This window comes from Struthio camelus, chromosome 14, assembly GCF_040807025.1.
Source record: "Struthio camelus isolate bStrCam1 chromosome 14, bStrCam1.hap1, whole genome shotgun sequence".
NCBI classification, from domain to species: Eukaryota; Metazoa; Chordata; class Aves; order Struthioniformes; family Struthionidae; genus Struthio; species Struthio camelus.
Genome location: NC_090955.1, coordinates 23,376,063 through 23,403,930, shown reverse-complemented (window position 1 = coordinate 23,403,930; position 27,868 = coordinate 23,376,063). Strand labels below are relative to the sequence as shown.

General features: G+C 41.3%; 1 protein-coding gene across 5 annotated transcripts in view; it reads left to right on the top strand.

The window, feature by feature from the left end:
- The window catches only part of SFMBT1 (Scm like with four mbt domains 1), an 80,254-nt gene that overhangs the window by 36,350 nt on the left and 16,036 nt on the right, over positions 1–27,868 (top strand). For 3 of the 5 annotated variants that reach the window (XM_068906898.1, XM_068906902.1, XM_068906903.1), the window contains 12 exons: positions 4,436–4,604; positions 10,242–10,336; positions 14,699–14,939; positions 15,404–15,492; positions 16,458–16,704; positions 18,623–18,720; positions 19,698–19,799; positions 20,994–21,144; positions 23,019–23,101; positions 24,535–24,661; positions 25,357–25,470; positions 26,674–26,716. In XM_068906898.1, coding sequence (XP_068762999.1) covers positions 4,577–4,604; positions 10,242–10,336; positions 14,699–14,939; positions 15,404–15,492; positions 16,458–16,704; positions 18,623–18,720; positions 19,698–19,799; positions 20,994–21,144; positions 23,019–23,101; positions 24,535–24,661; positions 25,357–25,470; positions 26,674–26,716 — 1,418 coding nt within the window. In that variant the 5' untranslated portion in view covers positions 4,436–4,576. Of the gene's footprint in view, positions 1–807; positions 2,562–4,435; positions 4,605–10,241; positions 10,337–14,698; positions 14,940–15,403; positions 15,493–16,457; positions 16,705–18,622; positions 18,721–19,697; positions 19,800–20,993; positions 21,145–23,018; positions 23,102–24,534; positions 24,662–25,356; positions 25,471–26,673; positions 26,717–27,868 lie in introns of those variants that run through there. The other 2 variants (XM_068906901.1, XM_068906900.1) reach the window with 2 other exon arrangements.

Genomic DNA, 27,868 nt, shown 5'->3' with positions numbered 1-27,868 from the left:
ACCGCTTAAGTGCAGAGAAGTGAGCTAGTCAAGGAAAACTTGTCTTTTTTTTTCTTGTACGTTTTGCTTTCTGTTGGCTTAGCTTCCCAACAGGTTCAACTGACAGGTGCAAGGAGCAGCTCTGGTGCAAGGGAGGAGACGAGGTTCGGTGGCAAGGGGAGACCAGATCCAGACCCATTGAAGCTTCCGTGCCATCCCACTGTAGACTCTGTCTGGCAGCATAACTTAAGGCTCTCGACTCTCCTGCACAAACAGCAGGCGTTTTCAAACTTTTATCACGTGTCCCCATGGTCTCCTGCTCCTTTGTTTTAAAATATTAAGCCTCAGACACCAGCTGATCTACTTTAATTCACCATCCAACTCGTTTGATTTCTTTTCATATTCAAGTGAGCCATCTGGCTTTAATGAACTGTAACTGTTTTTAATGCTGCTTCCAGTTGTTAACATCTCAATATTTCATGTGCCGAAAGAAGGTTTGAGATGCAAAAGTAAAGCTGAAGAGTCCGAAATGTTTCCCGATCAGCTCTGCTCCATAAGTACGTTGTGTGTCCTCTGCCGATTGCCAGTTAGATTTCTCAAAAATAGTCTTTGGCGTGCTACACTTGAAGCATCGGACACGGCTGGTGCTATTTGCAAGTACTCTCAGTTTTGTGTACATAAGACACTGATGCTGTTTAGGAAATCCTGAATAATTACTCAGACTTAACTTGGACAGAATTTGAATTGACTTCAAGAAGAGGTGCAAGTATTTGGCACTTTTTAAATAGCCTCCTTGGTGGTGGTGGGGGGGGGGGGTGGGATTGTTAAAATGTTTTTGTGTTGCAAAAAGAGATGAAGTTGGTTTTACATGATCTAGCTTAGTTATAGAAGTCATTTGAGAGTTGGATACCATAAATTGAAAATATTTTAATTACAGTTTAATTTTGACGTGCTTTGCCAGGGCAAGATTGTTAGAAACTAGTGGTATATCCCAAAAATTGTTGGATTACATACTTCACTTGGTGTTTTTCAGTGTTGCCTTTGTTTTGGCTTAGCAGGAGGACAGTTGATAGACTTATTGTAGGCCATTACCTAGAAATATTTTGATTAATGAAAAAAGGTGTTTTGTTGCTTCGGTCTTTGCTGTTTGCCAAGCATCCTGCGAGTTCCCAATGACATAGTCTTCCAGCACTATTTCATAAAAGATACAGTAAATGTGAGTTTAAATTGTAGGTCTGTCTACAGAAGGAAACCATCTTCAGAAAGGTAGGTTGCTTTAGCTTACCCTACGCTACTTTGTCCTGAGAGCATGGAAAAAGTACACATGGAGCGCGTGGAGGTAGATAACGTGGTACCTATGATTAATTTTGTCAGTAACTTTCTCATCAAGACGTATTAACTGCGAGTTAGCTTGTGACCCTGGTAGGTACGTGCTGAGCACAAGCTTTCTGCTGTAGAGAACTGGTTAGAAGCGATACAGAAGAAACGGCAGCTGAGTTCTCTAGCAGTAGCGTTCCCAACTTTGTAATAAATAAGATCTTACTTCTGCGCAGTAGATTTTTGTGGCATTAAACTATCATTTGAGAGGAGCTCTTAAGATGTTCAGCCTTACCGCTCGTGTGGCTTTTTAGTCCTCACGTGGTAATGAACGTTTTAAAACTGCTAGCGCTTCTGCTTGGTTGCACTTTAGAAGTGGTACAGGACTGAACGGTGGTAGTGGTATTTCTTTCCCTCTGTTCTGGTTTATTGTTGTTATCTGTGTGTGAATGACAGTAGCAGTTTCATGCAGGAGAGTTGTCAGCCTGGCTCTGCAATGCTTTCAGCTGCGCTTTGCTAAAATGTATGCCAAAAACTGTAGTTCAGTCTAGAGTACCACTTCTGCCTTTCGTTTTCAGTCGAAGTGCAACTCGAGTTAGCCCTGGGCGATGTTGCCGTCCAGCAAGCCCGGATGCTCTGCGGCGATTCTGGCGTCACAAACGTTTGCAGCCCGCTACAATTAGTATTTTAGAAGTAAATCGGGGAAAAAATCCACCAAACGGAATTACAATACTTGGAGAGCGCGGGGGTGTTTTGTTTGGTTGCTCTGATTTGTGTTTACATAAAAACTAGCCGAGTTCTCCGTGTCTAAACAGTAGGTACCCTCCGATTCGCTCGCTTTGCACGCGGACTCTGCTAACCTAGAGATACTGCTATCGAAAGGGACAGGAACGCTCCGCTTTCCTGTCCCCGTCACGCGCGTCCGCCCCGGCCCTGGCGTCTGCCGCTCCAGCAGTTTAACTCTGTGAAGTCTCACGGACCAGTGAAGAACTGGGCAGAAGCAGTCGGTCTCCCACCTGAACTTTGCTTCAATGCAGCTGTTTCTTCGGAATAACTTCAATTTTTAATAAACAGACAGATTTTTTGGAGGAAGAAACATTTTGTTAGGATTTTTCAGACCAGCTGTAGTTCGCAATCTGTGTTAGTCGTGCAATTTCCTTGCGTCCAGCCCAGTTACACCTTCAAAAGCGGAACAATAGATGCACCTTTAAAAGCAGCATCACCTTGGAGAGTCTCTCTCGCTAATTTATGGTACTGATTTGGAGGTAAGATTTTGTGTTCCCATCTGCCAGACAACTCCTGTTTCTTACAGATTTGTCCATATAGAAAAATATTTAAAAGGTGTGGTTTTTAGACTTGAATAAATTTAAGGGGGAGGAGGGGAGCCGCAAAACCTCTCTTGGGGGTTGTCAGGTGGTCTTCGTAGACGCTACCGGTATACAAAACTCGAAACATTTAAAGACTCTGCAGATGTCTAGGGCTTCCCTCTTAAACCGTAGCTCCTCCAAAACTGTTAAATGAGAAATGCCACCTTCATTTTGGAAAACAAACTTTCAGTCCTCTGCTTTCTTTCCAGTACCTTGTTTAAAAAGAAAAATGAGCTGCTACCCAGACAAGTAGCCAGAATGCAAAGGGCTTTTGAATAATATCTTATTTTTTAAGCGTTTTTACCGCCAATAATTTTGTTTTCAAGGCAGAGAGAGAGAGAGCGTTCTCATGCAAGGTGCGATAGTAATGAAAAAATATTTTTCTCTGGTTTTTTATTTACTGTACGACTTGCTTTAGTGGATGATTTTGTACGGGGACAAGCGCTTGCAGTACTTGGTCCCCTCCTAACGTTATCCAAAGATTCTGCGTTTGCTGGATTGGGTGGGTTTGTCAAAACCGACTGCAAAACGTTCTTGCCCGGCTGTCTCCACAACAGTTTGGGGCGCTTTTGGCAGAGAAGAGCACGAGAGAGCAGAGGGGAGCCGTGTCCCTTGGAGAGGAAAGTTTTAAGTGCAGACTCAAGGAATCTGGTGAGCGGAAGGACTAAAGAGATGGCTGGTTAAATTTCAGGGGGGAGCAGGAGTTATAGGATTTACTCGTTTTTTCGCATCCCGCGGAGCTGTGATAATTTTGAGGTGTTGCAGTTAGGGGCAGCCTTCTGCTCTGTTACGGCGCAGGGCTGCTTCCCCTTGAAGAACCGCTGCCGCTGGTCAAGTCGATGCAGGCGTTTCTTAAACACCCAGAACGACGTGACTGTTTTCATGTTGAGTAACTTAAAATATGTTATCAATTAAAACACATTAAAATGAACTGCCATGGGAATACCCATAAAACCCAGGAAATGGTAAATAGCCTGGTAAAGGATTATAAAATGAAACAAAAATAAAGTATGTATCTTGGTGCAGAGAGGTATTAGTTGGTTTTTCGACTTATACAAAAGACAACATTTGGATAAATGACCTGCTGTTTCATAGCAGAACGGTATCACCGGTATCTCCAGGGGCTGGTGAGGTGCTGAAATGATAACTCGTTGGCTGAGCTGTGAAGGATCTAGTAAGTCTAAAACGTATACATATATTTAAGCTTGTTCAACGACAATACGAGACCGGAGTTGCAAATCCCTTGAGGGCTTGTGCAAAGCAAATTGCTAAAACATTAAGAACCGGCAGCCTGAACAGACATTTGGTGAGCCCTTATTCTGCTCTCGCTTTGCCATTTGGTGAGCCCTTATTCTGCTCTCGCTTTGCCAGCGTCGGTTTAGCTTTCGTGACTTCTGACGTTTTCATTGGTCCTGGTGAAACAAGAACTTGATTCTTGTTCTGCCTTGTTCCTAAGCCTCAACTTGGTTACTTCCATGCTTTTTAGCCTTGTGCGGGGTCGAAGGAACTTTTGAGAAGGATGAGGTTGTTTGGGGGCAGCAGAGATGTTGAAAATAGGTTCTGTGGCTAACTGATTTAGGAATTTTTATTCCAGAGGCTGTTTTTGGTCTGCCGATGGAGGTATGTGTGCACAGTAGCTAAAAGTAAATAAACGCAGTATGGTGGCCTTGCGGCTTTCGTGTTTTTGGCTTGTTGCTGGAGAGTAATATTTTTAATGTATCGAAGAATAGTTGATATCAGATAATGATTTTCTTAACATTTGTTATTTTCAGGTTTTTTTTCCGCATCCCTTCTTGAATGTCCTCACTGTCAGTAGGATCGAAGGTGGGAGACAACTCATGACCACCAAACCGTGACGGGCTTGGCTTGCGCTGCTTCTGGCTGCTTGGAATAATCCCTGGGCCGCTGTGGAGATGAATGGAGAACAGCAATATGATGCAGGTAATGCTCTGGCTGGCTTCCGGGGCTAAAGCTTCTGCAAACATTTGGCAGCCGAGACGGGATGGAGATGAGTACAATGCACATTTCATACGGCAAGTGTCTTGTGCTCTGCACTGAACAGAGAGAAACTCAAATCTCAGTTGCTGTGGGTTGGATTCTGACTGTCTGGCTTAGGTTTAGTATTGCTCCATTTCAAAGGCGGGGTGTATCATTGGCTTAAAAGAGAAGAAAATCTGTCCCACCTTAGTAACTGTTTTTAAGAAGCCTCTTCGGGATGCCAGTATGAGGTGAATTTATGAAAAGCTCAGCGGTTTTATGACTATTATTTTGAGACGTTTGCCTGTCAAAATGGTTAGTATTATCTTGTTCTGTCCTTGTGTGCCTTCATCTCGTTCTTAATGTTTTGACAAAGTTGTGCTGGATTAAGAGGTCAGATAATTGGAGCTTTTTGGTTCCCTTGTAATCTGCCCTGTTTCTCTGATGAGCCTTGCTGTCCACTTTGGGCTTGAGGCACCAGCTTCTGAACTGCTGCAGAGTGCTACATTATGATAAATTAGCTCAGATTTTGGTTCATTGTGAAACACCAGGCTGAAGAGAGTGTCGGTGGCTGGGGACGCTAGCAGCTTTCTGAAAAAGAGTCCTTATGTTTTAGGCTCCTTTTGAGCATAGGGATCATCTATATTTCTGACTCTGTCTACCATGGTTTGCTCCTTTTCCCTGAAAAGGCCCCTCCCTACCTGTAGTGCTCAGACAGTTAAGTAGTAGTAAATTTTTTATTTGTGGTTACCAGTATAAACCATTGGATTAAGATTTTATCTGAGTATTACCTTGTTTTTTTCCTCCAACAAGCAGCACTTCTCATAGGACAGTTTGCTATTGGTAGTTTTTGAGTTTATGAAAGTCAGATTGCTCTCCGTGTTACTGAAGAAATGTTAAACACAAGTTTAGTCTACGGTGCTCTTAGAGTACTGTCATCTGCTATCTGATGCTGACATATGCCTTCTGATAATTAACTGTGACCAATCACTCAGGTTGTTGTCAACCTTCTATCCTCAAATAAGCAAAAAAAGCAGCCTACAGGCAGAATTTCTCCAGGCACATGCAAATCCAATTTCTTCTGCTACTGTAAAGTGTTAACTTCTGTCATGTAGTGTAAGAAAGGGAAAAGGGTTTGGGCAGCTGAGAGAAACCATAAAGAGATCTATACATGATCAGCAACAGGGTGTTCACAGCACATCCCTCTGTACCAAAACCTTTATTGAATTTTTTTCCATCTTCCTTTAGAAATAGCAGAAGTCACCCAGTCTTCTAGATGTGCTTGGGGAATAGCCGTGAAGTGTGCTCTTTTCTTGAGATTACTCAACAGTTATTTTCCTGAACATCCTTTTCGTGTCTGGTGTTAGTACAGGTGGTTATAAAAAGCAAGCAATTACTTAAGAGAGCTATGCTTGCCGAGTTCATCATTAGTTTCAGCAACTGCTAACCGTGTAAGCATACGCACGTCGGTTTGGTTTCTGTGCCCTCTTTCTCATACCGTTTTCCTGTAGTGCTTTAAATTAGACTAGTCCCAACTGATTTACATTTTGATTATGTCTGAGACCGCTACTGGAACGTTCCCTTCCTATTCTTTAACCAGTATAATTTTTCCAGTTCATGTTTTTTTAGTGTTTTTTGGGCAATTTCCCTCCCTTTTTTGTGTTTATCTGCTGGACTTCCTCTGAATAAGAGAGCCCAGGCAGCAGCCAGGCTTGTCAGCTGTGATGCTCTCCTGCACTACAAGTGGGAACGACAACTTTTATTCTTGTCACAGTCTTTTTCAGCTGCCGGAATTGCAACATGTCTTTATTTATTCATGGCCCTGCAGCTGGTATAGATGGAAAAGATTAACTGTTATTAAAATCAGATTGAAATATGTCTAAGTTTCCTGGTGAGGAACCTGTAGGTTAGCCTTAATTGAAGGTCTTGCAGACTTCAGTGTGATGTAGTTAAACGTCCGATATGACAGTCTTCAAACTACATCACATTAAAGATGCATGAAAGTTACTGGCAGTGAGAATTTAACTTGAGTCCAAGGATCAAAACAGTCTGGCGTAGACTGCTTCCATTGCAGGTATTTTTAAGGACTAACGTAGTCATGTTTCACTGTCAAAGTGGTGCAGTTCGTTATTCTTTCTCTTCATGTACGTATCTGAGAGCGGCGTACTGTATTTCATGGTAAGGTTCAGAATGGAGGAGCTAGTGTGGAAAATAATGCTAGTATAAATAGTGGTAAATGGGAAGTGATCTACCTATCTTGGAAATTTTTAATATTCTTGCAGATAGTTTTCTCATCTCCAGAGTGAATAAACACTCTCCACAGAAGCTCTGAGGGACACTTCCCAGATTTTACTCGAGAAGAATCTAGTAGTTTGCTTTGAAAGCTTTATTGAGAAAAGCTGGTTTTATGCTGAGGCCACAGGGCTGAGAATCACATCTGGTTTCTTTCCTTGCCTTTGCCAAAGTTGTGCTTTGCTACCGAGCTAAGCTATATTTCAGCCGTCCTGTCTGATACAGAGAAAATATGTCTCTTTAGGTAGTAGAAAGCTGAATTCATTTAGCACTTGTAAGCAGTACGGAGAGAAAGAGGGAGCGTACCTGTAAGTACACAGCTATAGCATTATATTAATAAATTGTGCTTTAGGATTAAATGGGTTAAATACGTTCTTGCTTGTTGGCATCTATTAATGTGCAAGTTTTCTCACAGTAGACATCAACGGTTAGTGCAAATATATATAAGGTTTTGCAGAGTAGTTTGAATTCGGACTGATTAGTGTGTTTAATAGGGACATATGGGCCCCCTGGAAGGCGGATTCATTTAAACCGGTCGTCTGTGTATCCCAGTACCTGCTAACCTGCAGGATCTCACAAAATAACATCAAGTGACTAGATCGAAAGACCTAAATGGGGCCTTGCTCTGCTGTAACTCTCATACCAATAAAAACAGAATCGCAAATGGGTTCTGACTCTCAGAGATTTCCAGCGAACTTGAGCCTTAACGGAGAGATGGTCCTTAGCCAACCTCTTGAAGTGTTTCTGCATCAAATGTAAAAAGATAGCCGTTTGATTTCTGAGATTATTCATGTTTCATATATTCCTATCACATGTTTATTCCACAATTAGAAAAGTCATTTGCTCCACAATTAGACAAATAATTTACTTCTCTCACTGTGCAACATTATACAGCGTTTTTGCTTGGAGCTTCATTTAATAAGCTTTGCATGTTCCATATTCATTTAGTAAGTGCTACCCTAAATAACCTGAAATACCGCGGCAAGGCAGTCCATGAGGTACAAAGGGCAGATTTGCTGTGTCATACAGGTACAGGAGGCCATCAGCTGTAAGTGGCAGTCTCCTAGAGGAAGGAAACCACCTGAAAATTCCCCCTCTGCATCTTCAGTGGTGGAAGTTCACAGCTAATAGCTGTAAAACCTTAGTGAGTTCAAATGCAAGTTGAGATAGGTGAAGCCTTATCGATGAACGAAGTTATGAGTGCTTCTTTCAAGATGTTTTTAAAATGCTCTGACGACAAGAAACCCTTCGAAATAAAAGGGGAAGACTATTGAATCCACAATGTGTGGAGGACAGGAATTTGTGGGGGTTTTTTTGTGGAAAAAGTAGTTCCAGAAGAGCTCTTGGAACGTGCTGCTGAGATTTGGGCATTTCGTGCCACAAAGGAAATCTGCGCCCTTCTCACTGCAGCGCAGAGCTGGGAGGTGGGCCTTTTAGGTATGAAAACAAATAGTCCGCAGAGAGCGTAGCTTAGCGCGTGAAAAAGGACCTGCGCTAACTCCCATCCAGCTGGGAACTGCTTGCGACTGTAGCTAGAGGCAAGAGAGGGCCTGGAGCAGGATGCAAACGCCCTTTCTCAGGGGTCCCTTGTAGCAATTAAGCAGCGACAGAAGTTCCTAATTGACCCTTTCAGTGTGTTAAGTGACCTGTGCCTCATTTAAGGAGCTTAGCTGCCCCTCCGGCAGTTATCTGATGATGACACGTTATTGAAGACTTGGTGCTGGCAGCAGCTTGGTAAGGAGGTGGCGGGGTTTGGAAATCCTCCGCGTCCAGGCGCTTCCCAGGCCCGACGCCTGGCGCTCGGGCTCGTCGCTTGGCTTTCCGTTTCCCTCCGAACAGAAGCGCGCGCTTGGGGGTTACAACCGCTCCTTTTGAAATACAAAGTCCTTTTTCGAGTTGGGGGGGGGATGTTTTAGCAGCCTTGTGCTTTTCAGTAGGTGAGGGTCGTTTATTTGCCCCAGCAGGACAAAAATCTGAGAGCTTCATTCTTGGTTTTGACCAACTGTAGATGTTTTCTTCTAGTTGATGTTCATTCCTGCTTTGGTTCTCTAGCTGTAAACTTAAGCTTTTTGTTGTGGTTATTTTAAAATCAAACGTTGTGTTAACGAGGTAAGAAATCTTAATTTGTTTTAATTATGTTTTGCATTTAAGTTATATTTTTGGTAGAATGCCTTGCAGCCAGTGTTGATCAGCTCCACCTTAATTTGCACATAGCTGTGGTCTGTGCCTTATCCCCTTTACTCCCTCAAAATGTTAAAACTAAAATCACTTATTTTTGTCCTCTAGGTCTGTTTCTTCAGTAGGTTAAAAATTGTCCCCTAAAAATTGGTGCCCGTATGCAAGCTCTGAGTTTTTTGAGCTCTGTGCTTACGAAAGGCCAATATAACCAACTACGGTTGTTTAAAAATAGCAAAATAGAACTAGGATTGGGAGAGGGATGAGCTGCCTTTAAAACAGATACGGTCGTCAGCAAACAAAAGCTAGCTAAACATGCATTGCTAAATTTGGGGAAATTATAATTCTTAGAATTACAATGAAAAGTCAGAGATGAGCTTAACATTCAGCTTGAGGGAAAAAATGAACCTACTTTACACTGAGGACTTGTGTGGGCTTTTTTTTTAGCTGGTTTAAAGAGGTTCAGGGTTTTGGCAAACACTTGCCTCTCTCTGTTCAAGGAGTACGAACTGTTGTAAAGGGTGCTTACCAGGCTTGCATGCCCAAAGGTCTCATAAGGGCATGTAGTAGTGTGTGGTGGGGTGGGGTTGTTTGTGTTTTGTTTTTTGAACCTACAATTTTTCTACTCAACTGCTTCCCTAAGAGCTGAAGTGAGCATTGGACTGTGGCCTGGGACTTATTTCAGAGTGGGTTTTTTAGTCTTATTTTTCAAACCACTTACTATTGGTATTGCTGCTTCCTGAAAGGTTTCTAATATAACGCGCTAAAGGACTGGTTTGCTCAGAGTTCTGCATCTCTTCCTAGATATCTGTTGGTACAAATAGAGAATTTGTGCCTGTTCTCTCCTGTATCAGAGGCAGAAACAACTTGTGCTTAACCAAAATTCCAGGTTTTTTATTGTCTCTCAGACCAAATCCAGTATTAAGTGCTCTTTACTTTCTCAGGTTTTGGGTTGCTGGGAATGCAAATAAAAGTTAAATAGTGCTGTCTGTGTTTTGAAGTGCATTACTGAAGTTTACTGGACGCTTGTGGAGGCAGTCATTTAGAAATGAAGCGTCTTTGCAGTAGTTCTTAAAAGCCTAAAACTTAAGCCAACAGATTGCTAAGTAGAAGGTTTTTTTTCTTCTCTTCCAGATGCTGGTTCTGGTGTGGAAGAAATGGAATTCAATTGGGATGAGTATCTAGAAGACACAGGAGCCACTGCCGCCCCCCATGGATCTTTTAAGCATGTGAGTAAGGGAGGGTATGCTTACTTATTCTCTCCTGCCTTTTTTTTTTTTTTTTTCCATGTACTGAATATTTAGGATTTCTTTGAATGAACTGAGGCTCTCAAATCTAGAAAACAAACTAGAATCATGTTTCTTAGAGTAAAGACAAAGAAATAATTTTACCTTTTTATTATTGCTTCTCTATTTCCTCTGTATACGTAGCACAGCATAATCCCGTCCTCAAGTGATGACAGTTAAGGGCGTCTAGTCTTTCCTGTATACCAGCAAATAAACGTTGGCTTTTTTTTTCCCCTCTCTCTTTTTCTCTGGTCTGAACTGCACAGCCTCTTTTGGTCTTTGCTACTGGCCCTCCACGCTATTGCTATGGAGGAGCTGGGTTTTAGAGTTAATATCATGAATTCTTGAATAGCCGAATTCTAATGTGCTCTCAGAGAAGGTTTTAATGATGGTTCCCAAGGAGCAAATAATATCTCTACCTAATGCTTGACTGTAGTAGTTAGAAAGCTAATTAGGATAATTGTAGATCACAGGCCTGATGGATGGGGTAAAGTCTTGTTAAGCCCTCATCTTTGCCCTTGGGTATTGTTGAATCAAATGTCTGTTGCTAAATTGCACTGTCCCTTTGGGTGAGATCTGAACATAAAGCGTGTTGGTCTGGCTTGATGTACTGGGCTGTCAATGAAGATAAGCCGTGTTAGAGCTGGTTCCCAAAACTCTTTGATCTCTTCCGACTATTAAAATACATTCCAGGTTGCCATGTATCCTTCTCCAGCTCCTTGTTAAAGTTGCCATTCGGTAGCCTTCCATAGACCAGCTGTGTGTGGGTCCTTTACTGTGCCAGTGAGGGTCATGACTTCTGTGGCATCTCTCTTTGGAGAAGTGGGGGCTCTGGCTTTCACATCTGGTATTGCCTGCTTTCAGTACAAGAGACTTAGCAAACTCAGCTCCATTCATTGACGGATCACAAAGTTTTCTGAGAAGAAATGTAACCTGCAGAAGTTATATTAATATATAATATAAAAGAAACCTTAAAGAATATGTTAAAATAGGGCAGCTGTGTTGCTAGTAAAGGTGTAGAGTAAACGTAGACTTTGCAGAGACTGCTCCATGTGTTGGGGTTGTAAGCTTTTTGCACAGAACAAGCGTTCGGGTATCTAGTTTCTCAAGGGAAGAGGCCGGTGTTTGTTTTGGTGTTTTTCTTAGTGTACGAAAGCTTTAGCAAGAACAAGCTTACTGAGTCCCAGTTGAGGAGCAGTATGGAACTGGACCAACGGCATTTTGTAGCAGTCGTGCGAGATGTAGTCTGCCTACTTTCTCTTGTATGTTTTTCCCTTATTTGATCTCTGTTAGAGAAGTCTACTACCGTAGCTCAGACCAAAATAATTGTAATGCAGCTTTATACTAGTGGCCAACGGAATTAACATGACAGCTACGTTTTGGTAATGGTTAGGTCACATACTTTCAGTGACTTTGTTACCCCCGTACCGTACCCTTTTGCCAACTCAGCTGTGTAAACGAGAGGTCTGATTGCTGTGGCCATCAGAAATGCAATTAGATAATAATGATGATGATCCGCACTTGTTATTGTTTTTGTTCCTTATGTGTGTGGTAGAATACAGTACAGTTTTGCTGGTGCAAGTAGTATTGTCATGGAGAGTGCTTCACTGAGCAAGTGCAGAGGAAGCTTCGTGGAGTCATCCCGTCCTTTTTGGGTGCGTTGGATGCCCTCTTGTGGGCAAAACCAGGGTGGATCTGAGCTGTGTGAACTTCACCCGTGCTCTCAGTACTGTGGCAGAAGACACAAGTGCCAAAAGCGTTGTGCAGTGGCATGAATGAACAGGCGTGAGAATAGATGCCCCGTGTGTTGTATCGGAAGGGGAGCTTTCAGGCTGCCTGGCATTTACTAGCAGAGTTCCTTCAGCGTTTGTCAGGAAGCCAATGTTGATGTTTTCTGTAATGAGCTTGGCACAAAATTTTCGAAAGTTATTGCTGACACAGAACTGACAAGCAGAGAATACTTACAGCAGTATCACATCACCGAGATCTTGCGCTTAATGGAAATTCAATAGTCCAAGGTTGTCTGCTCAGGACTTCTGCTGTCCGTTAGAAGGTAACGGTTTGAGAAAGATAGCGACGGAGAACCTTGGTGCCTGCCAGAGGATAGTGACAACCTGTACGTGTGATGAAGCCCCAGGAAAAGGTTAGCATGATTCCAGGCTACATCAGGTAAGAAACTTTCAGTGGAGAGCACACAAGCACTGATGTCGTCTTTGTACTGGTCACTAGTGGTCCCTCCAAGTGGAATCTGTGCGGTTCTAGTTGAAGAACAACAACTTTTTTATAATCCAGCTAGGCTGAAGAATAATGTTGGCATGACAAACAGGCGTGTATTGGCTATAACTAAACTTTAGCTGGAAGCTTAAGGTTTTTGGTTTTGTTTTCTTGTTTTTTAAGTATTGGAATAGTTAGCTTGTGACCAGCTCTCCGTTATGGGCAGTGGGTGTGAAATTCCTAACTCGTATTGTAGGAGGGTACTCGAGCAGGTGAAGAAAGTGTAATCCATGATTACGTAGCCTGTGTTAGCAAAGAACTAGACTTGCTGATGCATGAGAGGCCCCCCTCCCCCCTTTTTTTGTATGCTTATATTAAGTTGAATGCTTTGTTCTTACTGTGGGCAAAACACAGTAAATGTGAAATGGGAAAATGTGAGCTACTTCCTCAAATGTGTTTTAATGTTTAATTTATTTTTATTTTAAAAATGTAAACAATATTGAGATCCAAGTGACTGTTTTGTATACAATCTAGCAGGAAAAAGACCTTATCAAATAGCGAGAGTGGCGCTGGGTGCCAGTGTTGTCATCTCACACCATGTCTAAATACATTTTCTTTAGAATTGTTTAATGTTCTTTTTTAATTCCTTTGTGCGACTTTATTTTATTTATATATTTTACATATATGTGTATGTATGTTAGTGTCACTTCATGCATTTGCTATATGTACTTGCATGGTCTTAATGCATTTTGTCCTTTTTTCCTAGCTTGAAACGTTATTTGAGCGATTTTTTTTTTAAAATTTAATTATTGTTTTTCTTTTTTATGACAGCAGTGTCTTAGGTGTTAACACTCATTTCCGTGTGGTCTTCTCCGCTGCGCTAGTACAGCTCTGGGAGAAATCATTTCTGTAAACAAGCTGAAAAGTGACTTTGTGAGCCAGTTCGGGCACCCTAGTTCGACTTTTGACATGGCTGCAAAAAGGAGGGGGATAATAGGTGACGGGAAGGATTGGCCAGGGTTTGGCGCTGTCGCTACATGCTGAGCGGCCATCTCAGCTTGCCGTATGTGCAGGGGGAAGGTAGCGTTCTCAGATCCACGGCTCTGCAGAAAATATTCCCAGAGCTCTTCCCAAGACTCCTGCCAACTTGTCTTCTCAGCGATCGAGTCCAAAGAAACAAAGTTCTGTGCATTAAACCACGCGGTGGTGTCATCTTGCCCAGCTACCAGAAGAGGGTGCCAACTTCTTGGTCTCTAGCGTATCCACCAGGGAAACATGAACGATCGGCTTTGAGAAATGCACCTGACTTCAGGGCAAGCTCCATCCGTCACTGTTTGTTTTGCTTGAATATGTCTCTCTGTGCAGAACGTGGCCGCAAGGCTTTGCACAAAGCGTGGCTGTAGAGAGCTGTGCAGAGCTTCTGATTCCTCAGACTCTGTGTGGAGCTGGTGGCTTTTCTCTCGGGAGTTAGAACACGGAGTGTTTTGTAACATCTTTTCAAAAAGGCAATATCTTTTTAAAGAGATCATTCTGTAATGTCACTTCAAAGAGATCTGCAGGTATTGGGTCCTGATGGTTTTATTTCCAAGTAGAGGATTCTGCAAGCGGAGAATATGATACTTAAAGGTGTTAACAGTTAAAAACAGAGGCGTATGATTTTCTTTCTAATAGGATTCTCTTAGGGTTGTGTGTGTGGGGGGGTGCATCCGAAAAGGTTAAAAGGAATATTGTTGTTTAACACCAAACATCAAGGTTGTATTGCTGAGTTTAACCTTTGGTTTTATCTAGCTTGACAGCCCAGCTGTGAGTTGGAAAGCCTTTCTATAATGCATGAGGTATTTCCCAGGGCAGGAAGATGCGTTTATTAATTTAAGGTTAAGAAGGCACTCTGAAATGAGGAGGAGGTTTCATTAATGATGACTCTCTGTGCAGTCTAATTTGGGGCACGTAACATGACAAAGCCGCCTCTCTGAGGCGGCTGGATGGTATTCTGCTTGAGGTTTTTGCTATTGAACATGACTAAATTGTTCTCATGTTGTTCCAGAAAGCTTCTGTGAGCTAATCGAATATGGCAATCTTCTCTCTCTTCAGGTGGATACAAGTTTGCAGAATGGTTTTGCCCCTGGTATGAAGCTGGAAGTTGCTGTCAAGTCTGACCAAAACACCTATTGGGTAGCCACCATCATTACTACCTGCGGGCAGTTGCTCCTATTGCGCTATGACGGGTATGGGGAGGACCGCAAGGCTGACTTTTGGTGTGATATCATGACAGCTGATTTACACCCCATTGGCTGGTGCGAACAGAACAAGAAGATTCTCAAAGTGCCTGAAGGTAATGGCTCCGTATGCAGAAGAGGGACTGCCCGCTTTCTTAAAGTATGCTTTTGTCCTTTGTAAGCCTGGCAAGCAGCCTTCCAAATTGCTACTGTCTGGAGCAGGTGGTGTTTTTTCTGACAAGTTGAGGTTATCTGCTGTGTTTGCCTGAAATCCTGTGACTGACTTACAGTAGTAGATTGTTCTTCCACCACAGAGCTGTTACCCTAGTTTCAAAACTGGGATTACTTTCACACCTAGACTTATTGTTTCTGTAATTGTCGTCCACCAAATTCTGCAGCTTTGTCATTTCCTTTAAAGGGTTTTTGCTTTTATTTTGTTCCTCCTTTTAAGGTGTTACCGATGGGTGTATTGCAGATTCTTCTGAATTAAACCCAACAAGAACATGGTAATGTCTCATTGCCCGAATCATCTTTAGCAGGCAAGAAGAATGTCAGTCTGTCTTCCTCTCTTTTCACTTAGGTATCAAGGACAAGATACCTGACCAGGAGGAGTTCCTTCAGCGGGTGCTGAAAGGAGCATGCAGTGCTCCCGCTAACTTGCTGGAGGGGGTAAGTGTTCGAATGGGCTGGCTTGAAATCATGGCGTGTCTTGTCTTTGTCAGTGAAGATGCTGTTGAGTGACTACTTGTAATCAGTACCAGTATTCAGACTGCCAGTTCAACTCCTTTCATAAATTTAGGTGGCATTGTAGTATGCTGCTGAATTTAAGAAAAATGTATTTCCATTGTCTAATGTTTCCTATTGACAGCATTGAATTCTCATAGTGTCATGCTGGAACATATCTGTCGCTACAGGTTTGGGCTGGCTGTTTATTCGTTAGTCCTATCGGAAGAAAGACCTTTCTCAAACAGCCTTTGGTTTCAGTCTACCTTCGAGGCTGCTTCCCCTTCACACAGCTCTAGGGAAATAGTCCTTTATTTATCTGACCTTTGTATCGTCCCCTTTCTCAGTTGACTCCTTTCACCAATCTTTTGTTTTTGCTAATGGACAGATTACTATTTCACTTAAATTGTGCGTCTTTGCTAATAAAGAACTAAATTGCTATCCCCTTCTCTGCGCTTTAAAACAGTACTTTTAAAGTACAGAACACAATTTTTTGGAAAACATCATTGAAATCTTTTTTGCAGCTAATGTTTTTACTGTTGTATCCTATCTGTCTCATCCTCTTTACAAGCTAGAGGAGTCAGTTTTAAAATGTTTTATCCTCGTTTCCTTTGAACTTTGAATATGTAAGGGATAATGTTTCTGAATATGATGAATGGGATTTAATATGAAATGTGTGACTGTGTATCTGCAGGCAGCACAAAAGCTCTGCTGCAAGTAGCAGAGACCCTAAACATTGTAAATTCTGTTGCCCTTAGTAAGAGGGCTGTATTTCTGTACTGCTGTGTTGATACTTTAGTTATTCAGAAAGAACGTGTATAAAGGACAGAACAGAAATGGAACTACAGAATTTATTTTGCTCTTTTGTACAGAGAACTTTGCTTTATGTTCTTTTTGTTCTCTTCTTGTAGCTTCACAGAGGGAAAAATCCTTTGGATCTCATTGCACCGGGCTCCAGACTAGAGCTGCAAAACTTCCAGGATTCCTTGGAAGCCTGGATCGTCAACGTGGTAGAAAACGTGGGAGGGAGACTTAAGTTGCGATACGAAGGTTTGGAGGATTCTGACAAGTTTGACCAATGGATGTTCTACTTGGACCCTTTCCTTCATCAAGTGGGGTGGGCAACTCAACAGGGATATGAGCTGCAACCACCTTTAGGTACTTCAAAGCGTATATCTTTGTTATATGGTTATCTTCACAGGCTTGAGAATGCTGCTGTTGCTTTGGTGCCCTAAGTCTGTATTCCGGATGGGTAAATTTGCCATATAATCAGTTTTTTGATCTGACAAATATCGTATCTAAGTGAAATATTAATGAAAACATCAGTAAATAGTACTGCAGGACTTTTAACCCACGTGTTCAAATGTTGCTAACTGCTTTTCCGAGTCAAAACCTTCCACCTGTTTGTGCAAAGTAGTAGTGTATACAGAGGAAAGGCTTGCTTCCACTGTTGTTTTTTGATAAGTTTGTATCCCTATGGGGAGAAAGCAACCTGTTGAAGGTAGTCGGGGGCAAAGTAAACAACTTTTCCATGTTGAAGGATAGGAGCTCTCGGTAGGAGCTTTCCCAGTAGGGACTCCAAGTCCACTAGGCCACTGAAGGCTCTCTCTAAAGAGGTATCGTATGCATTTAAATATGTCCTTAAAAAGGACAGGTGACGGTTTTCCGTTGTCAGGGGTGGATGTTTCTGGTCATCCAAGTAGTGGGGTGTAAAATGACTGAAACAAGTGGGTTGCTCATAAGCTGAGCAGTGTAAGTGCTTGACGTAATACATCTCCTGACAGGGGACTTAGTAAACTGTGTGTACCAACTCCAGATACAAACGTGCAGGTGACTGATACTGAAAGGGCAGGCTCTTTCACGAAGCTCTTCACCAGACTGAAGCAAGGTCTCGGGCTGACTTGTGGCTGAGTGTCTGCCTCTTCTGTGTAGCCATAATTGTTCCAGAACTGTGTGCTTCATAGCAATTATTCTGGGCTCTGGGCTTTTGCTTCCTTTATCTATTTCTAGGAAGGACTAATCAAACGTATTTGAACGTTTATCTGTCTCCTGTGCAGGAAATTACCCTCCTGCTATCACAAGAGCCCTTTCTATCATTGGTGACTCACAAAGCAATAAACCTTGCTTAAAACTGGAAATTGTTGGGGCGGGAGTGGGAGGGGGGGAGTTACCTTATAAAACCTTTCTTCAAATGTAGATACACATCTACGGTTCTGGCATGCTCTATGCTATTAGTTGTGGGAAATCAAGTCTTCTAGAGCAGTTGTTTTTGTCGAGGATTTTTTGCGTGTTTTCCCTTTATGCTAAGAAGAAATCATATTCATGAAAGCTAAACAATTTTGATTGAAATCACTAGGAGTACTGCCTTTGCCTAGTGCTTGGCCAATCTCTGCTGAAATCAGAATTGTGATTTGGCTTGTACCTATTCACGGACAGAAACTAGATGGATGGAATTCAAAGCGCTATTTAGGTGACTAATGCCTTTTTAGAAAACACTAGGTCGTGATGTTAATTTAGTTTTTAGACTGGTTTTCTTTTTATGCCTACGTAAGGAGCTTTGCTGCCCTCACAGGCTTGACTTCAGGGAGCCTTTGCATGTATTACTAGTAAAAGTAGTTCCTAGTCTATCAGAGAGATGTGTGACGTGCAGTTACAGACACTAAAAGAAAAACTTATACAGCTGGCACAGAATTCTGGGACGTTTCTTTAGCTTTCTGCTTGCTTAAGCCTAAGACGAACTAACATTGCCCAGCTGCACGTGGTTTCCTGGTCATGCATTTCTCCGTAAGTTTTCCTCAGTGCTGATGTGACCGCCATTTTCTAAGAAAAATTAGACCTCGCAGTGTACAGATCATACAATGTAGCTTGACTTTAGTCCCTTCTTTATAAGATATCCAAACACCTAACAAAGCAGTATGTTTTTAAGAAGAAATATAATTGCGCAGGTTCTGAACAGATACAAATTTAGCACTTAAAGGAGCACACATCAAACTTCTGGCTCTACTGCTTTGCTTTCTGAGAGAGGGAGAGAGAAGAGGTGGCTTCGCTCACTGTTTTCCTTGGTTTTTTTCTCAAGCCATTAGGTCCTTGAAGAGTGAAGCAGATTGGCAAGAGATCCTGAAGAAAGTGAAAGAGGAGGAAGAGGAGTCATCGGTTCCTACTGATCTCTTCAAGGTAAACACCCAGTGTATATAGCTTAATGCTTTTATTTTTTAATTTTGTTTCCTTTCTCCCTTTAGTTTAAAAAAAAAAAAAGAAAAGAAAATCATATTACCATGCAGTTCTTGCTAAGTTAGACAGCACACCCTTCACAACTATGTGAGCCGTTACTTATTACACTGGGAAAAATCCCTTGTTCTGATCCTTTATAGTGGCATCTAGTTGTTTACTAGCTGGTCTTGCTGATGACTGTCTTTCTGGAGGAGTGCAATGTTACTGCATTCTTTCTAATTTTTTAAGTAAATCAAAAAGTTTAGCAGGTGTATCACCTAATGTGTAACCTGATACAGCAACATATGCTGTATAATATGTGTACTTATGTCCTGTTATATTCTAAGTGCAAGCAGATGTCGCTAATGAGTTTGAATTTAAATTTATATGAATTGAAATAAAATTCTTGACACTCAGCGTATTTTGAGAGAAATAGGAAGGTAAATTTATTCCCTGCAGGTCCTTAGTTTGGCTTTCTCTGTTTAATGTTGGCCAATGAGGAGAACAGAAGAGGCGTTGCTGTTGATCTTGAACGTATGGGTAAAGGATCAGATGTAGAGCAGGATGTTCACAATTCCAGAACAGGAACCCTTTTTTGCAGGTTTTTATGTTAGGCTGTGAATGAGCACTTTTAATGTTTACAGTTCTCTTTTAATTTAGCTCATTAGACCAGCTTGTGAAATCGTGCTTCCTTCTGGAGAACACAAGAGGACGAAATCTTTGGGACTCAGTTTTCTATGAACTTTAGAAAATTGTCAGCCTCGGAGAGCATAGTTGGCCTTTTCTCTTCCTTATATGGCCACTGCGTGTAGTCTGACACGTTGATTCCTTAGAATGAACTAATAAAAGCTCAACTTGCCCTCTCTAACTGAAGTGTTTGAGGTAGGACTTTCCTGATGGAGAAAGGTGGGTAATTAGCAGTCTGATGCTTGATCCTTCAGGACAAGCCTGTGATTGGCGTACATTCATTCTCTGAAGGCATGAAGTTAGAAGCTGTGGACCCACTGGCTCCATTTGTCATCTCTCCTGCTACGGTTGTCAAGGTACCAGGTTTCCTATTAGCTTGTCCTGCGAAGATTTAATTCAAATGCCACTTCTGTTCTTAAATGCTTAGGAAATTCTCTTTAAAGGATTATCTTAAAATCTTGAAAGAGTGTTCAGATGAAATACTTGAACCTTGGAAGAGAAGTGCCTGTAAAACAACTGCTGGTGGGGAAGACATTGGGTTAAAAAGGAGAGGGAAAGTTCTACTAAGATGCAAGCTGAAAGACCAAATGGGTAACATTGTCAAACTTAGGTTGTTAAAATGAAACGCAGTCTCTCATAATCCAAGTATCCGATTGAAGATGGATTTTTGTTTTTTGTTTTTGCAAAAGTTATTGCCATTTATTATGTATAAGCTCTGAAGTGTCTAGGTTGCTAATTTTCAAACAAGGGCCCACACATGGATTTGGAAGTTGAAAGAAAAACTCTACAACATAAACAGGTTTTGACCAATTTCTCCCTTCCTGTGTTAATAAACTGGTAAAAGGTTCGAGAAGAGACCTGCTGTCATGTAGTAAACAGACCTTGCACAACGTAAAACTAGGATACATATATATATATATATATTTATATATATATATTTAATATATATATATTTTCCAGAAAATATTGCCTTTTCTTTTGGACAAATGTTTTCTCAGTATGATGTGTTACATTTCAGCGATCTCTCTCTTTTAAATTCCAGCCTACAGCTTCTTCAAATTGGATGCAAATATATTTCTATAAAGACATAACCAGTTCCAAGCAAAGCACGCTTATTTATTTTTCTTGATGTTTGTTCTGCTTCTAGTTACTTCGGGAATTTAGTGTTTTTGCTAATGACAGCCTATCCTAGGACACAGTTAAACATTGTCAAGATAAGCAGTTTGCTTTTACAGAATAATAAAACCCCAAACGCCAGTTTGTCTACTTTTTCCATACGACAGTTCTGTCTTTCCTATTTGTAGTGAGAAAACCTTTAAAGCCAAGATGCAGTGCACCTGCTTTACTGCTACTATCGACTAAGCTTGTTAACTTTGTAGTTTAATGAGTTATCCTGGCATGTAGTGTTTTGATGAACCCCTTTTTGTATATTTGGTGTTACACAACTTAGAGTGTTGCTGTTTAATAAATTTACCAAATGGGGGAGAGGGAGAAGTAGTTCAATATCTGCTACTTTAAAGACGACATGGTTCTCTTTTGGCTAACTACAGGTATACGATGAAAAATATTTCATGATAGAAATTGATGACTTGAGACCAGAACGCACAACCAGCCAGTCTTACATTTGTCATGTCAACAGTGCTGGTATTTTCCCTGTGCAATGGAGTCTGAAGAATGGCTTGCATCTCAGTCCCCCACTAGGTATGTTTGTGCAAGCTTGTCGTGCTCGCTCCTCTTGAAGGAAGTAGGTTGCCAGCCCCCAGACTACTATGTTTGGGACAGCGCTTTTGCAGAATTGTGTGTGGTAACACAAGCAAAGAACAGGAAAGATCAAACTTTGAGAAACAGCAGCTTTGAGTGGAGCTGAAGTTTCCTGGGTGCATCCTTGGATTTGAGAAGATGACAGTGGCTGGGGATGCTGATCTTGGATAAAAATTTGAATGTTTGAACGAACGAAGGAGCTGCTCCAGAGCCAAAGGCAAATGTTGATTTCAGCATTGATTAACATGATATCAGAAGCCCTTAGTCATTGCATTAGATTTTGCTTCTGGTCAAAATGGAACGTTCCTACCCAGTGCCTTACAATATTTTTAGGGTATCTTATCGCTTAGAAGAGAATTATTTTTTTTCAAAGGACTGTGAGGCAAGGTAGCGAATTGCTGAAACATTGCTTCAGGACATAAGGGAACTGGGGAGTGATATTCAGCTCCTGAATTATTTACACCTTTTCTCAAAATCGAAATGTCAATGGTACTGTAAAACCAGGGACTCAGTATCGTTATTCACTCCCACTGGACTGGGAAAGTTTTGTTTTAGCTGCTCGTCATCAGAGGAGCAAAGAGCATAGGATGCTTGTCCCTTCCCTCTCCTTGCGTAAGATATAAGAAGGGGCTTTGCTTGACCTGGCGTTACGTAGAATTTTGTATGCAGAAGATGAAATTTAGCTCCCTAGGCATGTGACTAGGGCTGACAAAGATTTTAAGCTTCTCTTCTGGTAGTACTTCTGGAAATGATGGGTCTTCTGAATTGTGTGAGGTCTCAAGACACCTAACGATACTGATAAAACTGGGAAAAATAAATAGATCCCGTTGTGGGTACCTCTCTACCCATTACGGGAAGCTGAACTTAGTGTTATTAGATTGTCATGGTAATACTACAATCTTAGACTAGTTAAAATTTTATTTCATTTCTTAAACCCTAGTCACGGGAGTCCCTTTTAGAGGAGTGCTTCTGAGTCACTACTGGAATAACTGCTTCAGCTGTCCCTTTACTAACATACTGCCAGTCGCAGGCTATCGTGGCAGCACACTTCTTTTCCACCCATTTCCCTTCAGTTATTTGTTAAATCATGGGGAAGAGAAATATTTCCTCCAAGTATCCCTCTGTTGTCCCTCTGTTGGAGAGAGAGATACTGTCTCCTGATGACTTCGTGTTCGGACTTCTCCATTCAAACATGTATGCAGATTTATAGCTATAAGCAAACTAGACTAGCCTCTTCGGAATGACTGCTCTCTTGAATGGCTCGGTATTTGATATCTTTAATAGAGTAATATATTGGTATTGAGTGCCTTTTGGGTGCTCCCTTTACTTTTCAAAAAAAAAAAAAAAAAAGAAAGAAAAAAGGTCCCAAACCTGATCCAAAGTAAATGAGAGGATTTAGAGCTAGCGCTGCATCGGTGGAGTCAATGAACTTTGCCAGAATTTCATTTGTGCCCTGTAAAAGGATGCGAATGCTTCCGCATGTTTTAATTGCTGCTGTTGTCAGCTTAGCAGATGTACTTTATTCAAGCTTCAGCTCGCACTCTGTGAACACACTTCATTTTAGTCTGATGCCATTTCGAGCCAAAAATGGGAATCAAGGTGGGGCAGTGCGGAAAGCCTCTCTGCAGCGAAAGTAAGCTCTCTTGAGAGAACCACACTATAGGCTGACTTCAGGTGGCTTACTGAAGCCACAGTCAGCTGACAAGCTTGAGCGAACCCACTTGCATTGCAGGGATCATCACTGGTGTCAGCCTGAAATGAGTTGTTTGTTTTCATGCTGTTAAATTAACCCCTTTGCTTGTTTTTTTGCCTAGGTTATCCTGGGCAGGACTTTGATTGGGCAGACTACCTCAAACAATGTGGTGCTGAGGCAGCTCCCCAGAGCTGCTTTCCTTTGGTAAGGTTCTTGCAGAAAAATGTCCTTTCCCTCCGTTACGTGATTGACAGCGCGAAGAATTGTTTGCGCGCTTTTGACTTAAATTACCTCTGATAACTGATGAAACGGAGTTTGGAGAGTGGAAATAAGGGTGAACTGAAGTAGGTTAATGCCAACTTCCTACATAAATAGGGGATAGACCAAATGCTGCAGTTGTAATAGTGTAAATCGAAAAGAAATGGGTAGTTTGTGAAGACGAGATGAGTAAGAGTCCATGGAATCACCATAAAATAACATAATTCCTTGGCGCTCGTATAATTGTGGAAACGGGGCCTTTCATAGACCTTGTCTCACTTGCTCGGTGTTCTCTCTCCATCTTTCTTTATTTCCTTTTAGCTTGAAAAATTCCTTTCATTGTATTAATCAGTACCAAGTCGTCTTAAACTAATACCAGGTAATCATTGTATTAATAAGTACCTGAAGTACTTGCTAGGTTTTGGGCTTTTGTTGATACAGTACAGTACAATACTATCGTATTGTACCTTGTCAAGCAGAAGATGATACTGTTGAAGCCTCCCTTCCAACTACATTTACAATACAAGAGCTACTGCCGTGCTTAGGGGAAGAAATCAAAAGGAATAATTACCTATTTTTGAAGATGGTGTTGCTGGCTATGAGTTCTTGTTGCCCCTTTTCTGTCTTGTCAGCTGTGGCCTCTCAGAACAGGTCACTGAATTTATTATCTCTTTCCTGAGAAGAGCTGATCGCTGTAGGTTAGTTCTGGAAGTCTTAATGTATTGATTTTGTAATGATGTTGCAGGAGTGGATCTTGGAGGAAGAGTACTTTGTTTGGCTGTCACTTGTCATCTGTAATCCAGGCACTTCAGACCTGGCTAAATCTCCATTCTTATGTGTTAGAAGTTTTTAGATAAATGTGAACTAAATTGGGTCACGAAGTACAATCCTACTTATCCAAAGAAAGATAGCTTCCTTTGCTGTCTGCCTCACTTGGATGAAGAAGGAATGTTATTTGCATATTTGAAATGGATTTCCAAGCTAACGTGACAGAGCAGGGAGCCTGGTCAGACTCATCACTTTAATAGCAACTGAGGGGGAATTCATTGGTTGCACAGAATGGACTCTGTCCTTCCAGTGAGTCTCAGCCTCCTCGTTTTTGAGTACCAGCGTGTCGTCTTCTAGTTCTGTCTATAGAGGCTTTTTTTTTTTTTTTTCCTCCTTAACTTAAATTTTGTGACTTGTAGTATAGCTTATTTGCATTCAATATGCTAATCACCTGGAGTCTTCTGTGACTGCTCGAGTATCCTTCTGTAGTCAAATTACCCTATGATATTCAGATACTGAAGCTTCTGTGTGTTATTCCTGTTTATGGCTATTCATATCTTATACAGGAAATACAGATGGTATTTTACTGAAGTATTCTATCTTTTTCCTAGTTCACTTCTGACCATGGATTTAAAGAGAATATGAAACTTGAGGCTGTGAACCCAGTTGATCCTGAGGAAGTCTGCATTGCTACAGTCACCAAGCTGAAAGGTTCCTACCTCTGGCTTCAGCTGGAGGGTAAGCCTGACTTAGGAGAGGATATTAACACTTACACTGTTGATTCAGTAATATCGTCATCCATCCTGAAGATTGTCTGCAACAAACTCACTATCCGCTAAATATGGCCAGCAAATCACCATTTCCTGTAATAAAAACACAGCAAAGCCCACTGAAAATTATCCATTTCCCAGTTAAACTTGGATAGCAGTGCTTCTTTAAACCAAGCAAAAATTATGTAAAGCAATGTGTCAGTCCTAAGCTAATGCACTATATGTAGGGCTAATCAGCGTCTTTTATAGAGCAAGGGCCTTGTAACACTTTTACAACAGAGTGACTTCCATCCTAAGCCAAGTTTTGATCAAACCTAGGAAGAGAACTTTTAGAGATGTTCTTCAGCAAGATGGAATAGGCCTGTATCAGGTGTTTTCCGTTACAATCCAATTTCTTTTTAAATGAAAGTACATCAACATGCACTTACCACACACTATGTGCATCTAACTAACTATGGATGGTGAATTCCCATCTCCAGCCTTTAGGAGGAAACAAATGAGATCAGGAAAGAATCTGGTCAGTAAAAGGGGATGAGTAAACAATCGATGTTGTATTTCAGAGGCACCTTGAGCAAAAGCAGCTTTGCTGGCAAACGGAGAGCAAGCATTAATCAAGTGAGATTTTATTATTTGTTTCAATTTTTGCTTCTCTTAACAAAACAGGCTCCAAAAAGCCCGTTCCTGACTGTATAGTGAGCGTGGAATCAATGAATATATTTCCAGTGGGTTGGTGTGAGACGAATGGATATCAGCTCAGACCTCCTCGCAGAGCAATAGGTATCAGTTCTGTTCTGTTTGTTATAGTTAGCTGGGTTGATAGAGATGGTGAGACCTTCAAGAGCAGCGGCAGCAGAATTTAGTTCTGTCATCACTAAATTTGGAAATGTTCAGCCTGCACAGAAAATCCATGCCTTGTGCAACTGTTTGCCCCACTGGTCCGCCTGGGAGAGATGCTTTAATAGAGTTTGAATCCATAGAACAACTCCAAAACGGGCTGCGTTGGTTTGAGATGCCTGCGTGCTGTAAGAGGTCGTGGGAGCAATGCATTAGCCACAATAAAGAAATCGGTTTGAAATTGAAGAAATCATATATTGACGTATTTTGTGTGTGTGTATACATATATATATATATATATATATGCACATGCATCTACTTTCAAGTGTCTGAGCTGTTCTTGCTGTGTGTCTGCCTGGCTCTGATGTTGATTTTATACTTGGTTGTGCAAGTAAAACTATGCAGCAACAAAACGGTGCTGAGCATGTATATATTTTGGATTTGAAATAAGGGGCTGGCTTTCTAAATGGGCCAGATGGTCATAATCCCTTACTGATAAAATGTTGAAAAGTAAATCCTATCTATTTTAATTACACTAGTCAGTAGTGTAAAATAGTGTCTTCTCTGAGAGGGCTAGAGAGCTCTAATCACTAAAGTTTAATGGAGATGGAAAAACTGAAGAACTTCCTGAAGGCCTATTAGATGTGATTAGATTGGAACGAGCCGTCCTTTACTGCAAGTCAAGGTGAGTCATGCAGCTTCCAAGTTAAACAGTGTCGAACTTCCTAGTGCCGTGTAGCTGGCAAGTTAGGCCTGTGAACTTGCTCAATACTGCAGCAGCTTTGGGTGTCAGAAAGGAAGCCGTAATAATTCCTATTTGGCTGTTATTACAGATAGTTTAAGGGAGATAGGATGCAAAAGATGCAGAGAAGGTGAGATTTCAGCAGGCTGGGGATAAGAATGTCTCTCTTAATTAATTTTTAGTGAAAGTTGTGTGCCAAATCCTTCGCATCACTTCAAATTATTTGGGCCAAGTTGCTTCTAGGGTGCAGGTGGGTCAGCTCTTTAGCAATTGCAGTGACTTTGCACGCAGATTCTTTTTGCCACGTAACTTAGAGGAAATATCTAGTAAGTATTTTGTAATGGAAGTTTCATTTGCTTGCCTCCTGTACTTAGTGATCTCTATTTTCTTCTCCTTCTTTTTAGTAAACAAGCAGAAAAAAATTGCAGTAGTTCAACCAGAGAAACAGTAAGTAACAAGTTTTTTTTTTTTTTTCTACTTGGTCAATCATGCTGACTTAGTTTAGCTTTGTGGAAGTGTGGTACTGAGGCTCGAGAGGTTCCACAGCCCGTTTGTCTTAACGCCTGTAGCTCCTGTTGGTGGAGGAAAAACACGTCTTGCGTCAATGAAAAAGGATGCAATAAGGGTGGAATTTGGATTTTAAACAATGTTAGTGAACCTCGACTGAGTTATTAAATAGCTCAAGTCATTGAGGATCTGGGACTGTAATCGTCCTTTTATTTTTAAAGGATTGCATTATCTGTGCACATTGTAGTACCCTTAAGAAAAAACTAGCCCACTCTTAAGTATGTGTTTATTAATATGTGCTTGAGCTTTTTTTTTTTTTTTTTTTTTAAAGGAGGTTATCGTAATAGGGAAAATTGCTGGAATTTTGTTGTCTCCCTTTGGGTTATATTCCTTTTTCAAATAATACAGGTTCTATAATTTAGAAATACAGCTGCGCTAATGTGTGGCTGTAGTTTTGCACAGTTTGATCAGAAATTTCAGCTTTAGCGTGAGTACTGCTATTCAGTCGAGGTACATCTCCCTGCAGAGCTGTTACAAAAACAGACTGGCCAAAAGGGAAAAAGAAGGAAAAAATAGTTATAGTACTATCTACGGTTAATCTACAAACTTTGTATCACGTGTGAGACTCCTCCATGTGAGCCTGCTCAAAAAACGCTCAGTAGATTGATTGCCTGACAGTTGGCTTTATTGACTTGTATAGCGTTATAAATACCAGATCTAGGAGTAGTCCTGCCAATGTTTTCATTGCTCCTAAAATACTGAGCAGACTGTTCTTCCGTGTTTTGGTAATTGGGGTTTTTATTAGAGTACTTGAGTCATTTTGGTTGTGTTTGGTTTTAAATCCACGGTTTTTCAAAACGTGTAAGGTAAGACAAGTGTTGCTTTGTGCAGTGAAATGAAATTAAAGGAGATAGACTCTATAAACTATTGTAGTTAGCTTTGTATGACTTAATTATCTGCATGCAGGCCCATATACTTCAAGCAAGGAAAGACCAGTGCTAGCTGTGTCAGTACAGTAGTCATATCCAAATTGAAAATGACAGTCTGTGTATGGGGGGGAAAAAAAAAGTCAGAATAGAGATGAAGAACATT